Here is a 24,650-nt window from a genome sequence, read left to right on the forward strand (position 1 = left end):
GAGGCCTCCCGCCCCTCACGTCTGTACTTTTGTCTTTTCTTTTCATCCGCACAACAACAGCACACCACAGTTCACTAGATAAAACGCAATATCTTAGTGGATAAAGAAACATCAGCATTAAAGTATGACTATTAAACATTGGCCTACAGTAGATTCTCTCCTCACATGTCCACTGGGATGCTTTAAGGTTGACAAATGGGAGCATCAAACCATACGTACTGTTCATGCTTAATTCATAAAGATGTGTGGGTTCGCATGTTGGGGGCGGGGGGGTAAATGATGCTGCAATCACATCTGATGTAAATATATCACACGCGTACAAACCGAGGGCTCCTCCTCATATAGCCTTTCATCTGTAACTGCATCTTAGTGCAGAGAAACAGTGTTAAATTATGCCAACATATACATAGGCCGACAATAGATTCTCTCTTCAACTATCTACTGGGATGCATTAAGGTTGACAAATGAAGCATCCAACCAACCATACATACACAAACAGTGCTTAATTAATAAGGGGAAGTGGCAGCATTCTGTTCAAGGGCTGTAAATAACGATGCTGGAAACAGGTCTCTAAAGTAGATATATCAAACACCTCCAATGATGTATGCAACTCTGGTCCCCACCCCACGATGCATCTACTGATAAGGGCTCTCCAGTGTTCCCTTTCTCTAGCAAGCAACCCCACCCCCACCAGTGTTCTTGGAGCATGATCATAAGAATTGAATGAAACCCGGTGGGAGTGGGTAGCGAGAATCACAACTGTCATTGCTTCCGTCCTGAATACATCACTTCAATCAAGCCAGTCAGAAGCATTTAATTTAATTAGTCTAATGAACTGATCCTGTGCCCACCCTCTAGACTAGAGTTTGGTGCTCAATTCTGAAAGAAAGCTTTTATCCTCTGGCTGTTTGTGGGCCGTTCAGTATTGTGATTTATTCCAGGGATGCTGGAAGCATCAGCAGCAGAATGTATTAGTCTGAGAGCATTCTGACATTATACACAAAGTAGATTTTATTAATGAACCGCTATACCAGCCTTCATTTCCTGTTCCGCGCCCACTATCAGGTCTACAATCACTGATAGACTGTTGGGTCTATTATACCTACTCTCTGTGCTGCTTGTAAGCAGCAAGGGAGGCGGCACTAAATATGTATGCACAAAGTGATGTTGCAGAAGGGAAATGATCTTGTAAGACAAAAACAAAATATGAATAAACTATGACCAATTACTGATTGGTTCCCCTGCCTTTCAGAAGCAAACTGGGAGCATCAGCGGTTCCAAACAAACATTGGTCAACCCCCAAAACATGCCTGGGGGCATGAAATGGAGCACATGAGGCATGGTGGGTGACTTTGCTGGAAAACAACTGTATTCATGAAACAGGAAACGTCCTGTTCACCGTGTTGAGTCCCATGGGGCAGAGTACAGTGAGGTTACACCGAAAACGTATCAAAGCTAATTTTGCCAGACAATTGATATCCTGATTATTGCACAACTCAGGAAGCCATTGTGGTCAGTGTTTCTATAGTTTCTTTGGAGTACCAACCAACAAAAAAGAAAAAGACGGCTGCACGGTAAACCTAATTATCAGGGAAGGTATTAGAGGGTATTGTGAAATCCTCTGCCAGGCATATTCCCAGGGTGGCTAGCAATTATTTTTCTACTTTATTTGAGAATCATAATCTCCATGCAGCAACTGATACAATATGTTTAAATTATGTGTGGCCAATATCCCAGCGCTAAATTGCATCTGTGACTCTCCCAGGAGGGGGCCAAACAAGCCGGTTGGCCTTTCTAAAAACCAGAAGTTACAGTGGGGCCTGAAATTCCCTGCATGACGGCACTGTAATTTAATTTAGCACGCCTCAGCACACACCAAATCATACACGATTGCTCCTATTGGACTGCCTGTGTGGCTTTCAGCAGGGAGAGGGGAGCGAGTCTAAGAAGCAGCCAAGAAGTGCCAAAGAATAAGATTCGATTTCCTCCGAGGTAGCACGTCTTCAAGTGGAACAAATACAGCACGCAAGAACAGGTAGCAGTAAATGGATACACAACATGGGATTAGGAAGGGAGAAAGAGGGAATGACAGGTGCAAGTGCCCAAACACATCCTCAGTGGAGGAGCATGAGGCTAGACGGGTTGAACAGAATCAGGTGAAGACAAGCTTGGGTATTGTTAAAGTGTGCTGTTTGGCTACACAACACAATTACTTGTAAATCCTTACAGACATGTTTCTGAAGTGCAATACATCTAGAGATTGAAGAAACAAGGAAAGGCAAAGGGACATTGAGAGCCATTTTCATTGTTTAAATGTGTTAAATGAACATTTGTTAAGTTTGTGAACACAACCCAATACTTGTGGTCTGAACCGTCTGCCATCGTGGTTCATTGTGAGGTCCAGACGGTCAGCGAGATGTTCTTCCAGAGACAGCAGACCAGATGGCTCTAACAAAGACCCAAACCACATAATGGTGAAATTATCTGGTCTACTGCACAGCAGTTTAAACCTATACACGTTAAGAAAGTTGTGAGATTTCTGTTAAAGGTCACATTCTGCACCCACCTAAGAGTTTCAGGTCACCAGAGGAGGATATTGTGGCAGAGAAGGGATACTTCGTCACATAATCAGGGGCACAGACACATTTGAGCCAGGCGAAGCACTGGGCCGGTGTCAACATGTAAATGCCAAGCAGCTGATGGGAACACTGTTCCTCTGCGCTACTGTCAGACGGATCCTTTTAACCCAAAGGCATGAGAGACAGAGGATGAGGAAAGCACTTAAGGATGGCATTAGATCGCTGTTCCTGTGACTAAACCTTCATCCGTTTGTCTGATAACAAAAAGAGCTAATACTTTAAATGTCTCGTGGGGAAATCAATTGCTATAGGAGCATTTGAGTGTGGGCTTTACTTCTTTTTTTTTTAGGTCCATCACCTACGAATTACTCATTTTGATATGCAATTGTAAACCTTACACCACACTAAAGATCAAAACATGAGTCAGGTATCGTCATTAGGAGGGATGGTGACTGATAAATACTCACTAGCCATGAGTCAATTCAACCATCACAAACTAGAAATTTACAAGTGTGGTTACAGACCACTCGATAATTAATTTTTAGTTTAGATGGAGGGTGAATTACACTACACATAATGGTTATTATGGACAATGTTAAAAGAGACAATGGACTCAATTTTATGCATTTATTCATGTAGTTATTCCACTCTGATTCAAAGGCTCAAGGCTGGGTCAGCGATTTAATAGCCAAAAATACTCTAGAATTTATGGTTAATTTCTCCTTCAGGTGTTCTCTTCATTTTTTGTACCATCCTTCCTTAAAAATGCCACAAAACTTTGAAAAGTGCATTTTCGCAAATATCTCCAAAACTTCTCAAGTTGTTCTATATCCCCCCCCATAAAAATTTTCCCCATTTTCAAGGCTTATGAGGTCACAAATTTGCAACAAGAAACAGCCAACATTTTTTCCCCAAAGGTTTTATAACCATCCTGTTCACACACACACACACAACCTTCTCCTTTTTCTTTTTTACACAGCCAGAGAAGAACAAAAAAGATTAAACATAATAAACTCCCAAACCTTTTGTACAGAGAAATCAAACTAAATGGAGAAAATGTCTCTTATATTAGTCCATGTTTTTAATCCTCTGAATCCGCTCACGCGTTTTGCCATTAAACTGGGAAGGGAGACACAATCGTGTCAACATGAGGCTCTGTGTGTAGTAGGCAATGTCAATCAGTCCCATTTCGCTTGCTGGTTTATCTGTTTCATTATATGGATTTCAAAACCAGTAAGTCTAGGCCATTCAACAAGTTATCCAGTAATGTTTATGATAGTGGACAGTATGTGTGCACGTGTGGTGAGTGTTTGTGTACATGTGCGTTTATGGGTTGTTGTATGAATGTGTCAAAGAGTAGGCGAGTCTAATTCAGGTGTTCTGAATGCATGTCTGTGTTAAGAGTCTCAGTGTTTAAGCCAGTCCGAATCCCTCCGAGCATTCCTGAATGGCCATCAGCAGCATATGTCTCAGCTTTTCATAGCTCTCATAGGCTGGGAGATCCAGCTGGTTAAAGCTAGTGGGAGACAGAAAGACAGAACAAACTTGTATAACACATTTACATTATAAGGTTCTATTCATAAAATAATAGTTTAAACAGAAGCAAGATAATCTCTGTGGTGCATGTCTATATATATATATATATATATATATATATATATATATATTGGTTAAATATGTGTAAAAGGTTGCAGTCTAGCTTCAAACTGTACCAGGTATGAGCAGACGGCAGGCGGTCAGTGGAGCGGTCATCACGATGGATCTGGAACTTCTGGATGCCATTCATGCCCTCAAGAGCAGCAAAACCCTGCAGGGGCACCTTGGACGTCCCTGTAACAAACTGTAGGAACTTGGCCCGGTCTGCCTGGTCGAATGAACGTAGGGCCCTCCAGAACCACTGAATCTTTAAAAACATGAAGGAATTTAATGATAATATTTGGTATATTTGTTGCTATTCTGAATCCATCTCATTTTAAGGTGTGTGGAAGACATGTGACTGTGTTAATCATGCTATGTATAGGACTAAAGGCTAAATAATTCAGAAAAGGCTAGCTATAAGTCATCAAATTGTTTGTTAGAGATTTCAAATTCAGTGACAAAGAAAAAAAGAAATTCTATTGCAGGACAATGGCATGGAGAAGTGTTAGGCTAGATAAAACCATTCTAAAAGGTGTCAGAAAACATGGAGTATTGCTAACTGGGATAAAACAGATAGCCTTTTCAAATGTGACATTAAAACGCCCCCTTCTGGCAAAAGGCAATAACAGCATTAAAGCCTATAAGAATTCATTATAAACCATTAGAGCACTCTACCTAATTGAGTTTGCACCCTTTAGGATTTGAATCCATTCAGGATGGGAACCCCTTTTGGTGTTTTAAGCATTGTTATACTTTAGCTGTTGAAAAATAGCAGATCTACAAGCTCATTGCGCTGCACCGAGTGCCGCGCTATGACCTGCTATTTTTGAAAAATCGTGAAAATGCGGCGCAAATCTTTGTATATATATATTCTTTCAGAGCGAACGTTTTTAACTCAAATCTTTGCTTCGGGTGGGGGGGTGTTTCATGGAACACCATATTTTCAGATGGGGGTCCGCGGCCAAATACAGATAATTCTGGGGGTCTTTGACATGAAAAAAGTTGACCACCACTGACATAGAAACATAGGGTTTTTCAGAAAACTGTTAGGATTTAGAAGCAATTTTCTTTTTCTACACTCTGCCACAGGTCTAAATGGGTTAAATGTATATCCTGATGCGTTACAGTTAATTGCTCCGCAGTACCTGAATAGAGCTGGACTGGTACTTGTGGTACTCCGTGTTGGCTTTGAGGTCGTCGATGTCGATGTTGGGCAGGCCAGAGATCAGCAGCTCCAGCTCCTGCTCAGTGAAGATGGAGATCAGCCTCTTTGGAATGATCTCGTAGAAGCCCTCCAGGAAGGCGGCCAGCTGCTTACGGATGGCACCTTAAGTAGCAGAACACAGCGAGTATGAAGTCAAAACCACTTGAAAGTAGGGATGAACGATATAATATGTAGCATAATTGGCCATAAAAATGCTTTATCGTATTGGTCTCCTTTTTCACCAGCAAAAAAAAAATTAAAGATTCATCAATGAGTTCAATATAAATCAAGTGTCAAGTACCTCTAGTCTAGAACAAAAGCCAAATCAAATATGATGTAAAATCTTAAGTAAAAATAAACTTTACAATTTTCTACATTTAATTTGTGTTCTCATCTCATTCAATTGTGAAAACAGACACTTGGAAAATAGAAGTATAGGCTATTTATTGATCGATATAATACTTTATTAACAGGCTTTGGGCCAAGCCCCTACGCTTGATTCCATTGTGGTCCTCTGTATAATATCGGAACCGGTCAGAATCGGTATCTGCAGATATGACCATGCAAATAATCGGAGATCGGATATCGGTCATATTTTCAGAATCGTGCACCCCTACTTGAAAGCGCTTTCTTCGGTGGATTGATCCCATTCAAGAGGAGTGACAGATTTAGTTTGGTCAAGTCAACTGCCTATTCTCACCCGTCATCTTCATCTGGCAGACAAGGTGTACATATTCCTTCTTGTTATCCTCTGTGACCACGATGTTGGCTCCATTGGGCTTGAGGTCCCTCACTTCACACACCCCAAACTCCTGGACCTACACACACACACACAGGATATTTAGCACTGCTTCTCTTCAACTGTTAAAGCCCAATCTCAGATAGTCACAGTTGGCATCCATTAACAGCAATTTAGGTCCAGCTGGCTTTAAATTACAGTTTTGAGGCACTTAGGCGGTGTAATTAGCACTTAGCTTCCCATGATGAAAGGATAAAAAGAGCATGAGCATGCTGGACTCAAATCTTTCCTGCCCCATATCAATATAAAAAGGTTTAGGGCACGTTGCAGCACGAGAATCAATTTTCTACTAGAAGCTAAATGGTGAGATGAAGTGAAGCATTACTTCAGTGCTGAATGTCAGCTCATAGCCCAGTGTGGACACGTCATTTTCCAGCAGGTATACCAGGCCCTGGAAGAAGGGGTAGTCCTCGCTCTCCATGTCTGTGTACCTATGGATAACACAAACAAACAGAAAATGTTCACACATGCAAGAATTCCTTGATCCTTTTACTGGCCTTCACTTTCAAAAGGTTTATTTCCTGTGGCTCCACTAACCTGACACTCTTGCCCAGGATGTGCTTGTAGAAGCTGCGTGTGAAGTAGCACTCGAGCAGCCGGTTGTCGTAGACCGCCTTGGCCACAACGCGGCCCACAAACTTGAAGTAGCTGAGATGGTTGGGGTTGCAGTGGGAGGAGGGGTTGATGGTGTAGGTGACACGGTCGCCCGGCGAGGTGCGGAACAGGGCGTACATGGGGTTGAACATCTCCCTGGAGATGATCATGTACCATTCCCTGAGCAGGCCACCGGCATCCTGGCCCTCCTCTCCTTCAAACACAATGTACCTGGAAGCAGGAACACAGAGACGGAAAGACAAGTAAGGAAAGGTTGTCCCAATCCGATCACGTGATCGGAAATCGGGGCCGATACGTCATTTTTCAAATGATCGGAACCGGGAGCTAGAAAACGTGACCGGGACATCCCGATCATGTTTTTTTAGCTCCCGATCCGATATAAATATTAAATCCATATCATGATAGACTGGATATTGTCTGTGATTTGGGATATCGTACTATTGTGATACGGCATAAGTGTCCTATAAAAATATAAATAACAGATCGGGAAAAATCCGTATCGGCAGATACTCAAAATCAAATGATCGGAATTGGATCGGGAGCAAAAAAAAAGGGATTGGGCCATCCCTACCAGTAAGGGTTCTGGAAGGGAAACAACGAGAGGGGGGAACCAGTCAGACAATGAGTAAGTACACTTACAGCCGGTTCTTCATGTCTTCTGGGCTCTTGCGATGCAGTTCCCTGTAGGAGTCCTCGAACACGTGGTCTCTCCTGACATGTACAGCCATGTCTTCCTTCCTCAGGCCCTCATCCAGACGCTCAAGCTCCTGGCGGAAATACCTGCAAGAGAGGAGGGCAGAAAGGGTTAGGATCATTTCAAACAATTTATGAGATGAAACAAACCTGAGGCAACAGCAAAATCGCCCTTACTTCCTCTTGACATCGAAGTCAAGGATGCGGATGTAGTCGACCAGCACGGCAAAAGGCCCGTCGGCCAGGTGAGTGGTGGATTGGCGCAGGATCTGGTTAAGCACTGTGCGGTGAGTTTCTAAATGATAAAAAGAGGAGATGGAAACATGTTTAGTAACTCATTACTTTTCAATCCATTAGTTGGATTTTCCCTAAAACAACCCATGATCCTTTTACTATGATCATTGATTGATTGATTACTTTATTGAAAATACATTCAAAAGGATAGTCACAAGAAAGCCGTTAGGCTTGTTTCCGTTGGGGAAAGGAGATGGGGAGCAACAATACAAAACAGACAACAAAATACTTGTATTTTGCCAAGAGACAAAAAACAAAAAAAAACATAAAACAAACAAATTTTTTTTGAATGCATCCGTTCTACACTAAAAAGGTCAGTATACATGAATTTGATGATGTTGGGTCACTCACCGGCAAAGCGGAGGAACTTCTGGGTATCGGGGGGCAGATTGGAGGAGATGTGCATGGAGGAGGGCTCCCTGGAGAAGAAGGGGTCCAGGGAGGAGGGAGTGGCGGGGGTGAGGGGCGCTGGGGACAGTGGCGGAGGCTCGTCCTTGATGTGTGACAACTGACTCTCCCGGGTGTCCCTCACCGGGGGCTTGCTCTCCCGTTCCGTAGCGTGAACCAAGAAGAAGGCCTCCACCGCTGGCTGGAGAACTGGAGAGAACAGAGACATGACATGATGAAATGAACCAAGAAGAAGGCCTCCACCACTGGCTGGAGAACTGGAGAGAACAGAGACATGATGAAATGAACCAAGAAGAAGGCCTCCACCGCTGGCTGGAGAACTGGAGAGAACAGACATGATGAAATGAACCAAGAAGAAGGCCTCCACCGCTGGCTGGAGAGATCTACAAGCTCATAGCTAGGGTTGGGATTCGGAACCGGGTCCATTTCAGACCCGGTTCCGACATTGCGGATCCGGAGCCGGTTCCATCGTTTTTGTATTAACGGTTCCCCAAACGGTTCTCCTCAGTCGTCATTTAGCTCCACTGTGTCTGTGTGTGCATGCAAGCAGAGTCTGGGGTGACGTCACCCCACCTACATGAATGAGTGGGATCGGGGAGGATACGCCCACTGTTCTGTGCATTCAGCGACCGCCGCGGAGCGAGTGTGACAGTATGTCACACAGATCTCCAAAGTGTGGTTAACAGAGAGGGAAATGACTGAGGCTGAGCACGCAAATTGCAATAAATGCGACGCTATAGTTCCCTGCAAAGGTTGTTGCAACTTGTACCACGTCCACATTGAGGAAACATCTCAAAATCAATATGCCTACACGAGTCCACAACTCACGAGAATAATCTAGGCATAATCTAGGCACATCGAGTTTGTGAGCCATGCGGAAAGCAGTGCACGCTCTCACCGCAGCTCTGATTTCAGCTTTGATTTGGCTCTAAATTAATCGCGTGACTGTTGAGAGCTCAGCGTTTAGGTGCATATACCTACATAGATTGATTACTTTATAAACAGTTTGCAGAAAGAAAGCACAGGAACATAGCCTACAACAGTTCAATACAAGGTCTGCTAAAGGATTTTATAATCCAAGAAAGCACTATGGCTTGTTTCCATTAGGGTAAGCGGTCCTTCATATTAAATTAATCTGAACATTAAAGACAACATTTGTCACCACAACAATATCATTATTGCAATGTGTACTGGTACTATATATTTAATATACAGTATAAATTGCAATATACAGTACAAATTGCAACAATGATATTGTTGTGGTGGCTAGCTGCTGGTGAAGTTTAAATAGTGCCACCTCATAATTATAAAGTGCATTTTCAATAATTTAATTAATGAATTTGTGTTTATTATTTACTTGGTTAGGTTAGTTTTAATAAGCATAATCTGTCAGAAAAAAAGGGGAAAAAATATTAGGATCCGTTAAGGGAAACGCTCAGAACCGGAACCGTTAAGAGGGATCCGGGAAGGATCCGGAATCGTTAAAATCCTAACGAATCCCAACCCTACTCATAGCGCGGCACAGTTATGTGCCGCGCTACGAGCTTGTAGTTGGTGGTGCAAATCTTTGTATAAATATTATTTCAGAGCAAACGTTTTTAACTCAAATCTTTGCTTCTGGCGAGTCCCTGGAACAACATATTATCAGATGGGGGTCGGCGGCCAATTTCATATATTTTTGGGGATCCTTGACATGAAAACGTTTTTAGAACTACCGACATAGAAACATGCGATTTTCAAAAAACTGTCAGGATTTAGAAGGCATTTGTAGAATCATCCTCGGGTCTAAATGGGTTAAAAGGAAATACGGGTTCTATTTCAGTCCTAGAGTACATAAGAAGAACCACCACTGCTACTTACCCAGCACGGCATGCTGGTCATGGGACTCTTCCAGCTCTTTTAGGCACTCCCCGAGCATGTCCCACAGCTCGTCTAAAAGCAGCTGCTCACTCAGCAGAGGGAGGTCTGGAAGCCTCTCCTCACTCTCAGACTGACCATTGCCTTCTTCATCTGAACATGGGGGAAATTGAAAGGCAATATAATACATCGTCAAACTAATTATTATACTTATTTAACTTGAACCCTAGCTTTCCTATTCTGGAAAATAGCAGATCTTCAAAATGCATCGCAAAATGTTTTGAGCTTGTAGATCGGCTTAGATTCAGCTAAGATATCTTGTGTAGATGGAAATATAAGTAGATCTAGAGTCCTGGGGGATTCCTGTCAAATAAAATGTACAAGTGGCAACTGAGGATAATAGATTTATTAAAACGAACTGAAGTTCAACCGATATGGGCCATCAGAGGTGCTGTGGCTTGTAGGAAGTGTGTATAGATGTTTTGCTAGAGCTGTGTCTATAAGTGGCCCTACCCAAAGGTGTAGCATCCTGATCCAGAGGGGATGGCTGGTCCACGTCCATTGGAGACTCATCTCTATGGGCTGCCTGGCTCTCCGACACAGACTGAGCGTCCGACTAATGGGATGGGCACACAGATCAACATACAAGATACAAGAAGAGTGAAAGGAACAAAGATTAATATAACGCAAACCATTTTGTAGTTACTGTCAAGTCTTAGACTGCCGTACATTACAATGACATTTCCATGAACCTGTGACAGGGGACAGGAGTTGGAGAAGGGCAGGGGAAGGCCAAAAGCAGGAAGCCATGTCAGCCAGCTAACCGATCAGATAATATCATACAATCTGGAGCAGGCAGCACATTCACACTGCAAACCGGTTCAAAACATGTCAATGCAGACCAAACCACTAGAGAATGCAGCGGGACCACAGGTGCATCTGTCTCTTTCAGGGCTGCCAGTTCTCATTACATCAGCAGTGTGTAGTGTACAGTACACTCACAGATCTATGACACTGCAGGCTGCAAGAGAACTGCAGTCTGAATTATATTGTCGGTAGTGGCAACGTCGTACAGTAATACAATAATTTAGGGTACCATTTATTGCATTTCCCCCCTGTATTATCAGTTGTAGGGATAGCTTATTAATGTTCCAAGATGCACAGGTAGTACACACCAGTAGCCAACAGCCTCTTGTGACCAAAACAGAATTTGACAGTATTCTGTCTGTAGTTAGTCATACTTGTGTAACATTTTAATAGTCCATTTTAATGACATCCCTTGCAGCTCGATTGTCATTTGTAGGCATGAACTACTGCTGAACATGGAATGCAGCAGGGTCCTATGTTCCAATGCAACACATCGTCAGAAACCGTATTTGTTAATTGTAAACACGTGATTTTGCGGCGGGGTGTTGGGGACAGACACGCGAACAAAATGTTCAATAGCGTTTTGAGAAGTTGGCAAAAAACACATTGTGGAATGGATATTGTGAGAAATATACCAGTGAAAGACAGTACGACTATCAAATATATAATGTTAAATTGAAAAAGTTACAGTATGCCTTTACGTTCATCACAAGTAGGTAATATTGTAGATGTGTAACACGGGAAATATGATATTGGAAGTGTACCTATATTTGAACCACATCGATTGACTGTCATGTCTGTCTGTTGTGGCGGTGTCTTGGATTAACTAGCCTGTATGAATAAGGTTACATGTCTATCTTTGTACTGTTTCAGTATACAAGCTGTGCGTGTGTGAGTAGCAGTCTGCCTGCTGTCAGTGCAGCCCATGCTAACCGTGGCGGTGCCAGCAGCGCCGGCAGGGGGGGCAGCGCCAGCAGGGGGGGCATGGGGAGCCGCCACGGAAGATCCTGCAGCGGCGGCAACAGCAACGGCGGCAGAGGCGGTGGGCGGTGGGGCCTGCTGGAGCCGGCGTGCCCGCTGGCCCTCTCTCACCATCTGGATGATGGCGTCAGCCTCAGCCTCTAGCTGACGCACCGCGGCCTGGATGCTGCTGGCGGAGCCTAGGCTGCTGGAGCCTGGCCATGCAGGGAGCGACGGAGGAAAGGAGGGACAATTGTCAACATAAATAATTGGGGAATTAGCTTCAATTGGGAGAAATGCACGTCAATTGATGTAAAATAACTACTGTGGGTGTATGTAGTTCTCCTACCTAACCGTCCTGTCTGCTTAGCCTTCTTGTTGGCACGGCGCGTGTCCTCGCGGAGCTGGATGATGACCTGTAGCACGCGGAGGAAGAACTTCTGCGTGGATGTCTTGGAGGTCAGGGAGCTCATGCAGGGCAGCTGCAGCTCGCGGCCCCCCAGGGTGCGCTTCTGAGCGGCCACGATCACCACGCTTTCTGAGCCATCGAACCTGCGCCCCCGCCAACACACGAGCATGGGCGACAAGACGAATGCAGTCATTATAAAGAAACGAGTGAGCATGCAAAAACAGGCACGCACAAAATGACACCCGATTTATCTGAATCCCAGTAGTTGGTCCATAATGAATTCATATATATAAAACAGGATTAACATCCTTAGATATTTTAATCTTTGTAGGGTCAATTGTCAAAATGAGCCAAATGTCAGCTTACTTACAAAGCTGAACCTGTTTGCTGTTCTACATCGAAATGTCTAGGGAATAGGATGTGTGCATTATTGACCAAAATCTCCTGAATAGTCTTCTGTCCCCAAGGATGAACAATCAAATAATCGACAAGACTATGGTTGGATAAATTATTACTACAATTTACCATCTAGCTATCGGGTGAGCCTCTTTTTATTCAAGTCTGGTCTCAATGTAAAGCAACCTCCTCCCATAGCTGCTCTCGGCTCACCTGCTGCTCAACTTGCCCTTGAGCCTTGCGGAAAGGGACGAGTCCTCTGGAGGGGCATCGGGGGACTGGGCATCAGCTCGCGCCCTTCTCTGCTGCTCCAAGTTGTATTCTCTAAGCTCTGCCAATAATGTGCCTGGGGGAAGGAGGGTTTAAGATATGCATGTAAGGAAAGAGTAATGTTGGTAGAAAATATACAGTATGCATGCATATTCAGCTAGGGATGCAAGATTGTAACGGTTTGTTTGTTAAAAAATTTAAAATCACACCCTGTGTGAAGTGAGCTCCTATCATCTGTACATCATCATGACGTAACATATCGATTTGCTCAGACACATGATGTAAATTCTCCTTTCATTGTCTATGGCAAATGTGACACGAGTTAGGACAAATAGCTGTATATCATGCAGTGGTTTGAGGAGTCCTCTTTTGAAGCCTTCATTTGAACATTTTGACTTGAACATTTTGACCATCGTAATTATGGATTTTTGCAGACAGAAGTGACCACATTTGAACCAAGAGGATGGAGCTTAGTATAGGCATTGTAACACCTCTCCCTCCCAATGTAGTATACCAATACCCCCCATGTTTATAATAGCTGTGACTGTTAACCCCTAATGTTTCGTCTTGAACAACCACGACCATGTCTCCAACACACATCGGATTTTGTTTTTATAATGTACTATATATTCTCAATGCTGTAAATGTAACATTCTAAGAATGAAATTAAGTCATCATAATGACCAGTGGCACTGTACTGACCAATCTGTTTGCAGAGAGTGTATCCCAGGTGTCTGGCTCCACTGAGCAGCAGTCTGAGCACTGTGTCTCTAGTCGCTCCGTCTCCTCTGGACAGCTGAAGCAGGATGTTGGCCGCGTCTTCCAGACCCTCCTCTGAACATGAGTGAGATGTTAACACCTGGTGAAAAGAAGATCAGGAGTAGGGTTAGGATTTTGCGCTTAAAAGGGATACTTCCTGGACTACAATTCCTATAATGCTTTGGTGCACCAATCCTCCTTGTGGATAGGGGGAGGAGTCTTACTGAGACAACATGTAGTCCAGGAAGTAAGTGAACCCCATGTCCATGACATCAGAGACACTGGGCTCACTGTGTGTAATATGTGGTTTTAGATATTTTACATTTTAGCAAAGACCCCCAGGAAAGTGTTCTAAACGTCATTGTCATATTATTTTTTTTGCAAAAAAGGGTGAAGTTTCCCTTTAACCCATTTAGACCAGAGGCCGATTTAAGAAAAATGGGCTTCTAAATCCTAAAGGTTTTCTGAAAATCATGTTTCTATGTCAGTGGTGCTCAACCTTTTGCATGTCAAGGACCCCCAGAATGATCTGTATTTGGCCACCGACCCCCATCTGAAAATATGTTGTTCCAGGGACCCCCCAGAAGCAAAGATCTGAGTTAAAAACGTTCACTCTGAAAGAATATATATTCAAAGATTTGCGTCACATTTTCACGACTTTTCAAAAATAGCAGATCTACTTGCTCATAGCGCGGCACTCTTTCAACAGCTAAAGTGCTTAAAACAACCCGTCCAGAATGGGTTAAAAGTTGACATGCTAATGATCACAGGTCAAATGGCAGAGAGTAAGACTAGGTAACTTTTTTTTTGGTTACATCAATTCCTATGAGTGGAAAATTCTCAAAAGACTATGTTTTCCATAGTGTTTGGGGCGTTGTGCCTGTATGAAAAATAACTAAAATTAAACTTTTCCCCTACCTCCACAGAGAGTTGTAGTTGTTTCTCAGTGAGTCCAGTGGAGGCCATCTTGGTATCACTCTCAATACTGCTAACAACAGTCCTCTGCTTCCCTGTTCACACAACAAAAACATATTGCTCAATCTTTTGCTCCAAATTTTACAACAGCCTCATGAAGAGACTTTTCCTTGGCCTGCTACAATGGTATGCCACATTAACATTAATTAAATTAACATTTAATTAACTAAATGACAGTGTATATACCTGTGGAGCTGACTCCGGTGGATGTGGGTATAGATACTGCTGTAGAAGAGGAGGTCTGGGAGGCTGCCAGAACAGGCCCAGAGGATGAGCCCTGGGCTCCAACTCCCACCGAGCCCCCTGAACTTACTGCGGCAGCCTGGACAGAGCCAGCTGCTGCCAAAGCCTGGGCGGCAGCCTGGGTGGCAGCCATGGCTGTGGCTGTGGCTGCAGCAGCAGCAGAGCTCACAGTGGTGCTGGGGTTGGCAGCCTGCGGGGTAGGGTGGCCGGCGGGCACCTCGGTGGCCTTGTTGTCAGGCAGGGCAATAGAGATGAGAGAGAGCAGCCTCAACAGCTTCTCTGTAAGCAGGGAGCTGCGCCGGATGACAGGGTGGGACAGCATATTCATCAACTGGCCCAGCGGAGAGGCCTCCAAACTGAATTGGGCTCCCTCCGCCTCAGAATTGCCCCCCAGTGGCACTGTCTTCATGGAGGCTTTGCCCTTTCGGCTGACATTCATGTTGTCCAGCTTGACCAGCAAGTCCCAGAAGTCGGTGGAGATGCCCAGGGACTGGGGCGTGAGAGCAAAGGAACCCAGAGAGTTCATAGAGGTGTTGGAGGGGTTGGAGCTAGGGTTGTTCTGGGATCCTGACCGTGAACCCCCACCTCCCCCTCCTCCACCAGATGAGCCCGAGAGTAGGCGAGCGTCTAAGTCAGTGGAGGACAATGACAGATCCTTACAGCGCTGCTGGGTGAAGTGGCTGGGAAACACCTGCAGGGAGGGAGAGACGAATAGTTCATGTTAACCTAAACCAACACATTTCTACAATAGTTAAAGCTTGACAATGCATTTTGTAGATCAAATTCCGTTTAATATTCAGAAAGCCACTTTCTGATCTATTACCTTATATCTAGAGCTGGACAAATAATCGCAAATCTATCAAATCTAGAACCTCCAACATTGCACGTTAATGGATTTTTTTTGTGATACGCCGGGGCATGACGACATCATCAAAACAAGAATATCTGAAGCTTGAAAAAAGAGGTTATTCGGTACAACCGAATGTCCAGTGACTCACCTTGGCCAGTTGGATGAGTGTGTCCAGTACATGTCGACACACCACCGGAGCGGCCTGAGGGTGAATGTGCACAGTAGAACCTCCACCCCCAACACACGTGACACCTGCCGATGCCCCAGACAGGCTGCCTCCTCCTCCTAATGACGCCGGTCCTGCTGAGCCTCCTGTGGAGTGGCGCTCGGCGTGCTTCCTACTAGACGCTCGCTGGATCTGGAAAATGTTTGTGCGACAGCCCAGGGCCGCGTCCATGGAAACCGAGAGCCAGGAGAGCTGGCTGGAGCTGCGAGACTCCACCCTGTTCAGCAGCTCCAAGGAGGAGGAGGACGATGAGGAAGAGGAAGAAGACGAGGACGAGGAGGAGGAAAGGGAAGAGGCGGTGGTGGCCGAGCCTTTCGGTCCGCACCCCCCCTGGGCGCTCCTCTTGCCCCGTGCCCCGTCTTCAGGGCGTGTCGTCTCCACACAGACCTCGCTCTCACTGCTCCGCTGCAGAATGGAAAGCAGGCTGCGGATCACCCAGCCACGCGTCTGCGAGTGGTAGCACAGGTTCCTGAGCACACGGTGCAGGCGGCTGGTGTTTAGCTTGGGCTCATCCACAAACAGCAGCACCAGCAGACAGGAAAGCGCCTCGTGGTCCAGCAATAGCCGGCCTCGCAGACGGAGCAACGAGTCTACACTCGAACTGGACGGTCTGTGGACAAGACAAATCAATTATTTTTTATATAAATAACCCATGAATCCATGAACAAATAACTACTTGTAAATTTTAACTTGTGATTGTACTTTCAGTGAAAACACTGTAGCAACACGATGCATTGGCACAGATTTGGTGCAGGGAAAAAGTAGCGGTATAGAGCTCTAGGGGACCCCGGACGACATAGGGTTTAAGTGGTTAATAGACTGCTCTATTATTTTATTTTTTTAAGTTTCACTAAAAATCATTCTGGGCCAGTCACCTGCTGTGGTTGGTTCCTCCTCCCATCTGAAAGGTTCCTCCTCTCTGCACAGCCAGCCGGGTGTACTGGACACCACGGTTGCTGCCTAGCCGGCTGGTGAAGGCCGGCGAGCGTAGGATGGCTGACAGGGCAGAGGACGAGCTGTGACCAAACAGTCTCTCGTGCATCAGCTGCCTCTGGCGGGCCTCCTGTTCTCTGCGTAGCGCGGCCGCCTCAGCAGCGATGTCGGGGGGCATCACGGCCAGCACGCTGTCCTCCATGTCCTCCAGGACGCTGCGGCGGAGCTCCGAGGGCAGCGTCTGGATGAAGGTGACCGGGTCCAGGGGAGTGTCTCCCTGGGTAGGCTGCTGGGAGAGCTCCCTGCGCTGCTGCTCTGCCCGCTGCTGGGCCAACACCTGGATAGTCCAAGAACATGTCACCAATTAGCTCAAAATATATATGTAACCAGGTCTAAATCTCATTATCTCAGTAATTTATACTAATTATGGCTGTTTTTGACTAAAATAATTCATAGTTTAATACCAATAGTCATAGTAATTTGTTGATCAATTAGTTGATTCAACAAATATGTTAAAATTTCCAAACACGCAGAGACTAACTGTTTCAGTTAGTTGGTAGACATAGTGAAATCAACTTTCTCAACATTTCTCAACACCTATCGTTAGTTATAGACTGGCAGAATTAAAGGTTTAAAGCTGAAGTTTACAAGAGATCAAGAAGTAACTCAATCAGCAAAAGCACAAATAACAAAATAAGACTTTCAGAAGCTGATTAGACTAATCAACTTTAAATTATAGAACAGATCAACAGATTGGAATGAGTATTATGCATTTCCCCTCACCTCCTCCTGGATGGCTGGTGGTAAGGCTGCGAGGAACTCGGGGCTGACCTCCGTGACCCCTGGCCCTCCAAGGACAGGGGCGGTGGTGGAGGGCAGAGTGGCGGAGGCAGGGGGACGGGCGGGCGGCCTGATGCCCAGCTGATTCTGCAAGACTTCACGACGGATGTCCTCAGGAAGTGCTGCCAGGAAGGATGGGTCCACACCCTCTGGCAGACTAATGCCTGCGGGTGACAAATACAACGGTGAAAACGCAAAGACGAAATGCACACATTACAAGACCAAAATTATCTAATGTCGAGGACAAGCCATGCTAGGGACATTCAATCTTACCTGCCAGTGGGTCTTCCTCGTCGTTGCTGGTGGATGGGAGGGGCTCCTCCTGGATGGCCTGGGATTGGCTGTCGGCACTGTCGCTCCTGGGCATCGTTTCCCCGGGTGATGAGATGGATGTAGAGCTACGACAGGAAAAGAGAGGCATCATTCTTCTGTCGGACAGAATTCATAACAAATGTGGAAAAATCCTGTCCTCATTTTGTACATCTACACAATGTAATTCATCTCCGAGTTAAATCAATGCTCAGGCATTATTCTACAATGTAGAAGAATCATGTACATTGTAGAATGTACATGATGCCTCTTGAAGCCACTGACCCCGTATCTGCATCCGTCTGCCTGTCCGTCAACCCACTCTCCCCACTGCCGGACAGTTCCTGGGAAAGCTGGGCGGTCTGGGCAGGATTCGATGGGGCTTCTTCCAGTGTGGCAGAAGCAGGGCTGCTGGTATCCATGGGTGACCCCTCCAACTGTGACACGCCGACCGCTGCAGGCTCCGAGGTCTCCACGATGTCTGGACTTAAGGAGGCTGAGTTAAGGGAGGGAAAGAACAAGACACATTTCTACATTTGAAATGATCTTCACGGTAAAAAAAAAATGATAGTTTCTAAGGCATATGGTTCAGAAAAGCGCATGACAGATCTTTGGCTACCAGCTTGGTCAATATCACTGCCAGTACAAGATGTGTGCCCTTTGCTGCTGGCTAGTGATTATAAAGAGTGTTTTCAAAGATAGTCTACCTTCCCTGCCTCCATCCAATGCTCCTCCACCTCTCTCACCGATTGTGGGCGCTGGAGACATTTCCATCTGGGACGCCTCTGCTTCACTGCTGGGTCTATCAGCTGCCGTCCGGGGTGGAAGGTCCGCCAAACCCAGAACTGTGGACAGCGAGTTGACATGCGACTCAGCCAGCAGCTCGGCACGCGACTCCGCTAGCGACTCAGCCAACAGCATGTCAGCGATTGGCTGGTGGACCTGCTGACTGATGGCTGTCTCCAGAGAGACCAGGGCCTGTTCATGGGGAGCAGGGGTGGTGGGGGTGACTTCTCCTGATGGGGGAGCAGTGAGGAATCCCTCAGAGACCCTGGGTGGGTCCAGACATGACACGGTACCACCCTGAGCCTGTTCGCCTTCTGGAACAACCAGACAAGAGAAATGTCACACTAGTGAAGGCCTTACCCACTTTGAGGGTTTTGTCCACCATCAGTGACTGTTCACATTCATATAAAGCAGAAACAATGGAAAGTATTATTTTATTGTGACAGGTTTTACACCTGAACCTCTAGTCTGATACAAAGCTAAAGGCTACTGATCCATATAGGCAGGAATGCAGGGAGTCACGGACCTACACTGAGGAAGGCAGTAAGTTGTATAGTTATCTCCTTAACGGGGTGCACAATCCTGATCCCCAACAACAACACAACTTACTACCTCACCACAGCATAGACAAATATGATGTAAATATCTACCACTGGAAAGCTACAAAGCACAGGGTTGAAAGCTACTATACCAATAAAATAGAGTTAAACAATATTGCTAGACATTTTGCAATCAACACAGGAGTTCTCCACTGTAGCTGTAGGTTGAAGAGTTGTTTGGCGTTGCTGTAAGAAAGACAGTAGACTGTATAGTTATCTCCCAGATCTGGTGTGATCCTAAAACTATACAAACTACTACCTCACCCCACAACACGCACTGTCTTTAGCTGGCCATCACATCCTCATCGGTCTTGTCCTCTCCTCAAGGACCAAGATGGCTATGGCACTTTAACCAAATAAGGCATAATAGGTTTAATGGTGACTGTACCTGCAGTGCTCTCGGTCCCATTAACTGTCCCCAGTCCAGAACCCTGTCAACAGACCAAAAAAAATGATTAAAAGCCAAATAATTGACATAATCTTAATCTGAAAAGTGCTAGAGATGCACAGTCCACAACCATGTCTGTCTCCTAACCTGCAGGCTTTGTTCCCTAACATCCTCTGCTCCAGAGGCCCTCCTCTCATTCTGCTTGGTCTCCTCCTCCTCTGCCAGCTGCCTCCTCCTCTTCTCCCGACGCTCTTCCAGCTCCTCATCACGCAGACTCTCTAGGTGCTGCAGGATGGGCACCTTCACCACTGAAAGTATTGCACAAAAGGTCAGTAACCCGTACCATCTGTGGAGCATGCAAATCATAATTTGCCTTAAGTCCTAAAATCAGCCAACCTGCTACGCAGTCGTGCATACTCTCAGCATCCAACACTTTACACTCGTCTGTCCATCTCGTTAAGGCAGTGGGTATACTAGAGAGGGTGCCTAGAAGGATGAGAAGTGAGCAGTGTTAAGAATACACCAAGATCAGCAAAAGTGTCATTCACCACACGTATATCAATGTGTTAGTGATTTTTCACCTGCTTGTCCACCTGTGCTGCTCTGCTCATGGAAAAAGTCATCTAGCAGCTCATCGTCAGAGCGGGCGATTATGTGCACGTCCTCGTTACCCACCAGAAGGCGGGCTCGGCCACGGGATTGCAGGGGCAGAGAGCTGGACAGCTGCAGAATGTCCGCTGCAGCACTGGGACCCAGTAATCTGAGCAGAAAAGGAAGACCCCAATTATAAGCATTAAAAAAAAAGAAAAAGTGGCAGGCCAGTTATGCCCCCAGGTTTTGAGTGACAATAGAAATGGACAAAGAGACCAATTATTTTTGTGTTTCAACAGCGTTATCAGACAAGGTGTGTTGTTGTCACACCATTACATTCTTTGACAAGCTTAAGTGAAACCTCCAAAGACTGCAGTTGATTAAACTAAAAACGCTTCCATCAGGCTTTTAACGCACACTATGACAAGTAACGTTGGTTACGTTGTTTTTTAAAGCCCTGAATGGTCAGGCTCCTGTATAGTCTTGTTAGTGACCGCTGCCCGAGATTCTCCAGCAGGACCATAACTAATGGTTCCAAAATCTTGGCTCGTAAATAAGGGGGACTAGGCTTTTGCTATGCAGGCCCCTCAGCTGCGTTAACATCTTGCCTGGAGATCTCAGGGAGGTAAACGGTCTTTTACATCCCTTCTTAAAACTCAATTTTATAGTACAGATTAATGCCATCATGTTTCTTAAAATGTTGGGTTTTACTCACTTTTATAATGAATTTATTGTAAAGCACTTTTGTAAACTATTTTTTGATAGGTGCTATACAGTATACTGTAAATACAGTTATTAATATACAGACTCTTCTCATGGATCCCAAGGTGATCCACGGTCAACCAATACATCAGTGGTTTCACCTCTGTAGGATGAGTGGGGGGTTGGGCTGCCGGTTGCCAGGGTAGTGGACATGGATGGTGTGTCCGGTGTTGGCGGTGAGCTGGCGCAACGTACGCTGGCTGCGGCCCATGCCTTGCGCCAGGCGGCTGCTAGTGCTGGCCGAACCCAGGGTGAGGGAACCATGGTCGGCGTGCCGCACCATCAGCGGGTGAGAACTGGGGATGTTGCCTGGGGAGGGAGGGATGTCAGCTGATGGAAGAACACAGTAGAGAAGAGGACGCAGACATTAAAGGACTGCTCACTCGCAACCCCCAAGTCATTCACATCACAAGTGTGTCAAGTGAAGGTACCGCTATTCTAAACCTTCATGTTGTATTATTTGACAACAACAACAACATTTACAAAGTGCATACAAAGTGCTTTATATAAAACTGAACCAAATAACAATAAAGACATTTTGCAGAATAAGAACATGATAATATCAGACATGCAAACTGGGTGTGACAAAGAATTGGGGGGGGGCCCATTACTCTCCAAAATTGAACACTTCAAGTTCTGTTCAACACGCTTTCATTATTGCTATGCGGAACTAGGGTTATGAGACATACACGCCAAGTTTGAGACCAAACGGTCGGACGCTGTCCAAGTTATGCCAGGGACAAATTTTGGGTGACAGAGATTCAATGTATTATAGTAGATTCATTCTAATTCATTAGGCCCTATTAATTTTGACTGTTGTCTAAGCCATTGGTTTCTGTGTTTTTTAATGTTGTCTACACAGTTTGTATTTCATATTATATTTTGTTGAATTGTGCGGTCTTTGAGTAAGTTTTGTTCTGCATTCAAAAATGCCAATAAAAGATTGTACACCTGCTATATGTATAAAAAATAAAGTGCAGGGAGAAGTAAAGTAAAGTTAATCATTAGTGATTTTACAAAGCGATTCTAAAAGAAGGTACAGGTGTAGCACAATTAAAGGCCTAACGCAGAGCTGTGTGATATGCCTTACAAAATTACTTATGTTTGAATTAAACTTGAAAATGTGAGACGTATACGTCATATAATCAGACAATTCAATACAGTCCCGCCTACTTACCAGTGGTGGAGAACATGCTGTCAAACTCTATGATGAGGTCGTCGTCCCTATCGAACCTCTCAAATCGGATGTGGGGTGCAGCGTTGATGTCAGGAAAGTCTTCATCTAGCTCCATTTCTGAACCTTCATCATCATCATCCTCATCTCCTTCATCTTCATCCTTGGGGGGGAATGAAGCCGTGAGCATTGAAGACAAATCCACATGCCATGTTTCCCCAGAAATGTTATGCATTTTTCTCCATACTGTACCTGATCCTCCTCCTCTTCCTCTTCTTCTTCCTCTTCCTCATCCTGGCTGTCCTCATCGTCGTTACTCCCGCTAGAATCTTCCTCCTGCGTGTGCTCCTCATCCTCTGGCTCCAGAATGTTCATGGAGTCTGATAAAGGAGAGAGTGTAGTCGTCATAAACACAAAAATAAACAAACAATAAAACAAAACAAGTTCTCAGACTGAGGCCATAATTGCACTACGACCATACAAGTCGCCGTTACCGCCTCACCTTCACGGTTGGCCTGAAGAGTGGACGCCTGGCTAATATTGGAAGGGGCCTCGTCCATCAACACATCCTCCTGCGATTCATCCTCACCACTCCGTCCCACTGGTTGATAGAGGAAACAAAATCAGACTCAAGCTCTTGGCATCACCTATGAACTTAAAGGGCCCCACCAAGAGGGAGCTGAAGGCTTACCTATAATGGCACTGTTAACAGCACCTCCATCTCTCTCCAACAATTCATCAATCAGATCCACCAACTCGTTCTCCACCTGTATGCATGTATGAAACAGGGCACACAAACGCAATGCAAGACACTGTTATATCAGTGTTGGGTAATGGGCGGCGTTACCCTTTGAGAAATACCACCTTACAGATATTCTTTGAGCCACTCACCTGCATGTCCTGTGTGCTGAGCACCTCCGGCTGGCCAGCAATGACCACCGTGTCTCCTTCCGCTTCTCCATCCATCAGATCACTGTCTGTACCCGGCACTCTGAGGCTGCCTTCCACTGGCTCTGCCTCACAAGACTCACCTGGAGAAACACAAGGGGGATGTTTTTGGATTCAGTCACCATTGAGGTCCATATCAATGAATGTGAATTAATTGCATGATTAATGCTCCCAGTGTGTGAGTACAACACAGAACGTGAATATTAGGTGGCAATAAAGCGCAATTCATTTTCAAAACTAGGTAAATTCTTTGTGAATAAAATCATCAAACTGTATGAATGAGGCACCACCAAATGAAATTATGAAATATTTGTGACAATTTCATATAGTTTATTTGTCACGCACCCATGAGTTTGTGTCATTTGGATTGTTTGATTGAATACTTTATTAGCAGGTTTGTTAACAGTACACAGACAGTGTACTATAGTACAGTACTACAGGTATGTTAAAAGGATAACACAAAAAGCCCCAGAGCACTTGTTTCCATTGTACTTAATTCATCAGTAATACATATTGGTAGAAAACTCTGTAGTATCAACAGGTATATTTACCTTGGTCCTGTGTGTTGCTGTTACTGTCCCTGGCAGTGCCCACTGTGTCATGTTCGGTCTTGTTCTTGCTGGAACCTCCCTTGCCACCAAACAGACTGCTAGGTTGATTTACGATTCGAGACAGAGTCTCCAGAGGCTTCAAGGCTGCATTAACTGTATTGGCCATGTTGGGACTGAAGCAATCACACGCACACATGAGAAAGAATGGATGTAAAGCCAGTTCAGACAGAAAAAGAGAAACAGTCAAGGAAAAGCCTCAATATGAATTTACATAATTGTAACTTTTGACACTCTGTTCAATAAACAGAGGATTTTGCTCCCGAGGTAGATGGAAGAGGGAGCTCAGACTAAATATGTTCTATTGAATTTAGATTAAACAATATTGTGACATGTTCTCAAAATCCTTATATTAACATGCCTGAAGAATACAATGACTTGTGAGCAGTACTGTAAATTACATTGTGGGTTAGTTTATGTACCTGGACAGATCCAGGCTATGAGGTACACGGGCCAGATCGTTGACCAGGCCTTTCTTGAGGAAGAGGCGAATTATATTATTCATGCCATTGTGCTGCGTCTTGGCCGCCGCAGTGCTATAGAAGCTAGATGTGGAAGGACACGACTCCATAATGGTACTGATGATGCACATCACTGCCTGCAACCTGAGCGGTGGAGAGATAAAGAGTCAGTGATGTGTGATTCTAAAAATGACTTCGAATTCCTACAG

The 24,650-nt window shown here is 45.1% G+C and overlaps 1 protein-coding gene across 1 annotated transcript in view; it reads right to left on the minus strand.

Moving 5' to 3' along the window:
- Positions 1-3,478: 3,478 nt before the first annotated feature.
- Positions 3,479-24,650, minus strand: part of huwe1 (HECT, UBA and WWE domain containing E3 ubiquitin protein ligase 1) — a 56,330-nt gene continuing 35,158 nt past the window's right edge. The window contains exons 50-84 of the mRNA XM_079523850.1: positions 24,403-24,585; positions 23,924-24,096; positions 23,316-23,455; positions 23,116-23,191; positions 22,927-23,025; positions 22,677-22,804; positions 22,428-22,587; positions 21,352-21,580; positions 20,479-20,657; positions 20,294-20,383; positions 20,045-20,205; positions 19,898-19,940; positions 18,832-19,224; positions 18,410-18,620; positions 18,089-18,213; positions 17,759-17,979; positions 16,918-17,312; positions 15,965-16,652; positions 14,910-15,657; positions 14,667-14,758; positions 13,692-13,848; positions 12,933-13,065; positions 12,264-12,466; positions 11,888-12,129; positions 10,601-10,703; positions 10,091-10,240; positions 8,174-8,419; positions 7,706-7,823; positions 7,475-7,615; positions 6,758-7,045; positions 6,546-6,651; positions 6,122-6,239; positions 5,363-5,544; positions 4,292-4,482; positions 3,479-4,095 (exon numbers count right to left, since the gene is read on the minus strand). Of these exons, the coding sequence (XP_079379976.1) occupies positions 3,993-4,095; positions 4,292-4,482; positions 5,363-5,544; positions 6,122-6,239; positions 6,546-6,651; positions 6,758-7,045; positions 7,475-7,615; positions 7,706-7,823; positions 8,174-8,419; positions 10,091-10,240; positions 10,601-10,703; positions 11,888-12,129; positions 12,264-12,466; positions 12,933-13,065; positions 13,692-13,848; positions 14,667-14,758; positions 14,910-15,657; positions 15,965-16,652; positions 16,918-17,312; positions 17,759-17,979; positions 18,089-18,213; positions 18,410-18,620; positions 18,832-19,224; positions 19,898-19,940; positions 20,045-20,205; positions 20,294-20,383; positions 20,479-20,657; positions 21,352-21,580; positions 22,428-22,587; positions 22,677-22,804; positions 22,927-23,025; positions 23,116-23,191; positions 23,316-23,455; positions 23,924-24,096; positions 24,403-24,585 (7,015 nt within the window). The 3' untranslated portion in view covers positions 3,479-3,992. The remainder of the gene's footprint in view (positions 4,096-4,291; positions 4,483-5,362; positions 5,545-6,121; positions 6,240-6,545; positions 6,652-6,757; positions 7,046-7,474; positions 7,616-7,705; positions 7,824-8,173; positions 8,420-10,090; positions 10,241-10,600; positions 10,704-11,887; positions 12,130-12,263; positions 12,467-12,932; positions 13,066-13,691; positions 13,849-14,666; positions 14,759-14,909; positions 15,658-15,964; positions 16,653-16,917; positions 17,313-17,758; positions 17,980-18,088; positions 18,214-18,409; positions 18,621-18,831; positions 19,225-19,897; positions 19,941-20,044; positions 20,206-20,293; positions 20,384-20,478; positions 20,658-21,351; positions 21,581-22,427; positions 22,588-22,676; positions 22,805-22,926; positions 23,026-23,115; positions 23,192-23,315; positions 23,456-23,923; positions 24,097-24,402; positions 24,586-24,650) is intronic.

Source organism: Electrona antarctica, assembly GCF_951216825.1.
Source record: "Electrona antarctica genome assembly, chromosome: 2".
NCBI lineage: Eukaryota > Metazoa > Chordata > Actinopteri > Myctophiformes > Myctophidae > Electrona > Electrona antarctica.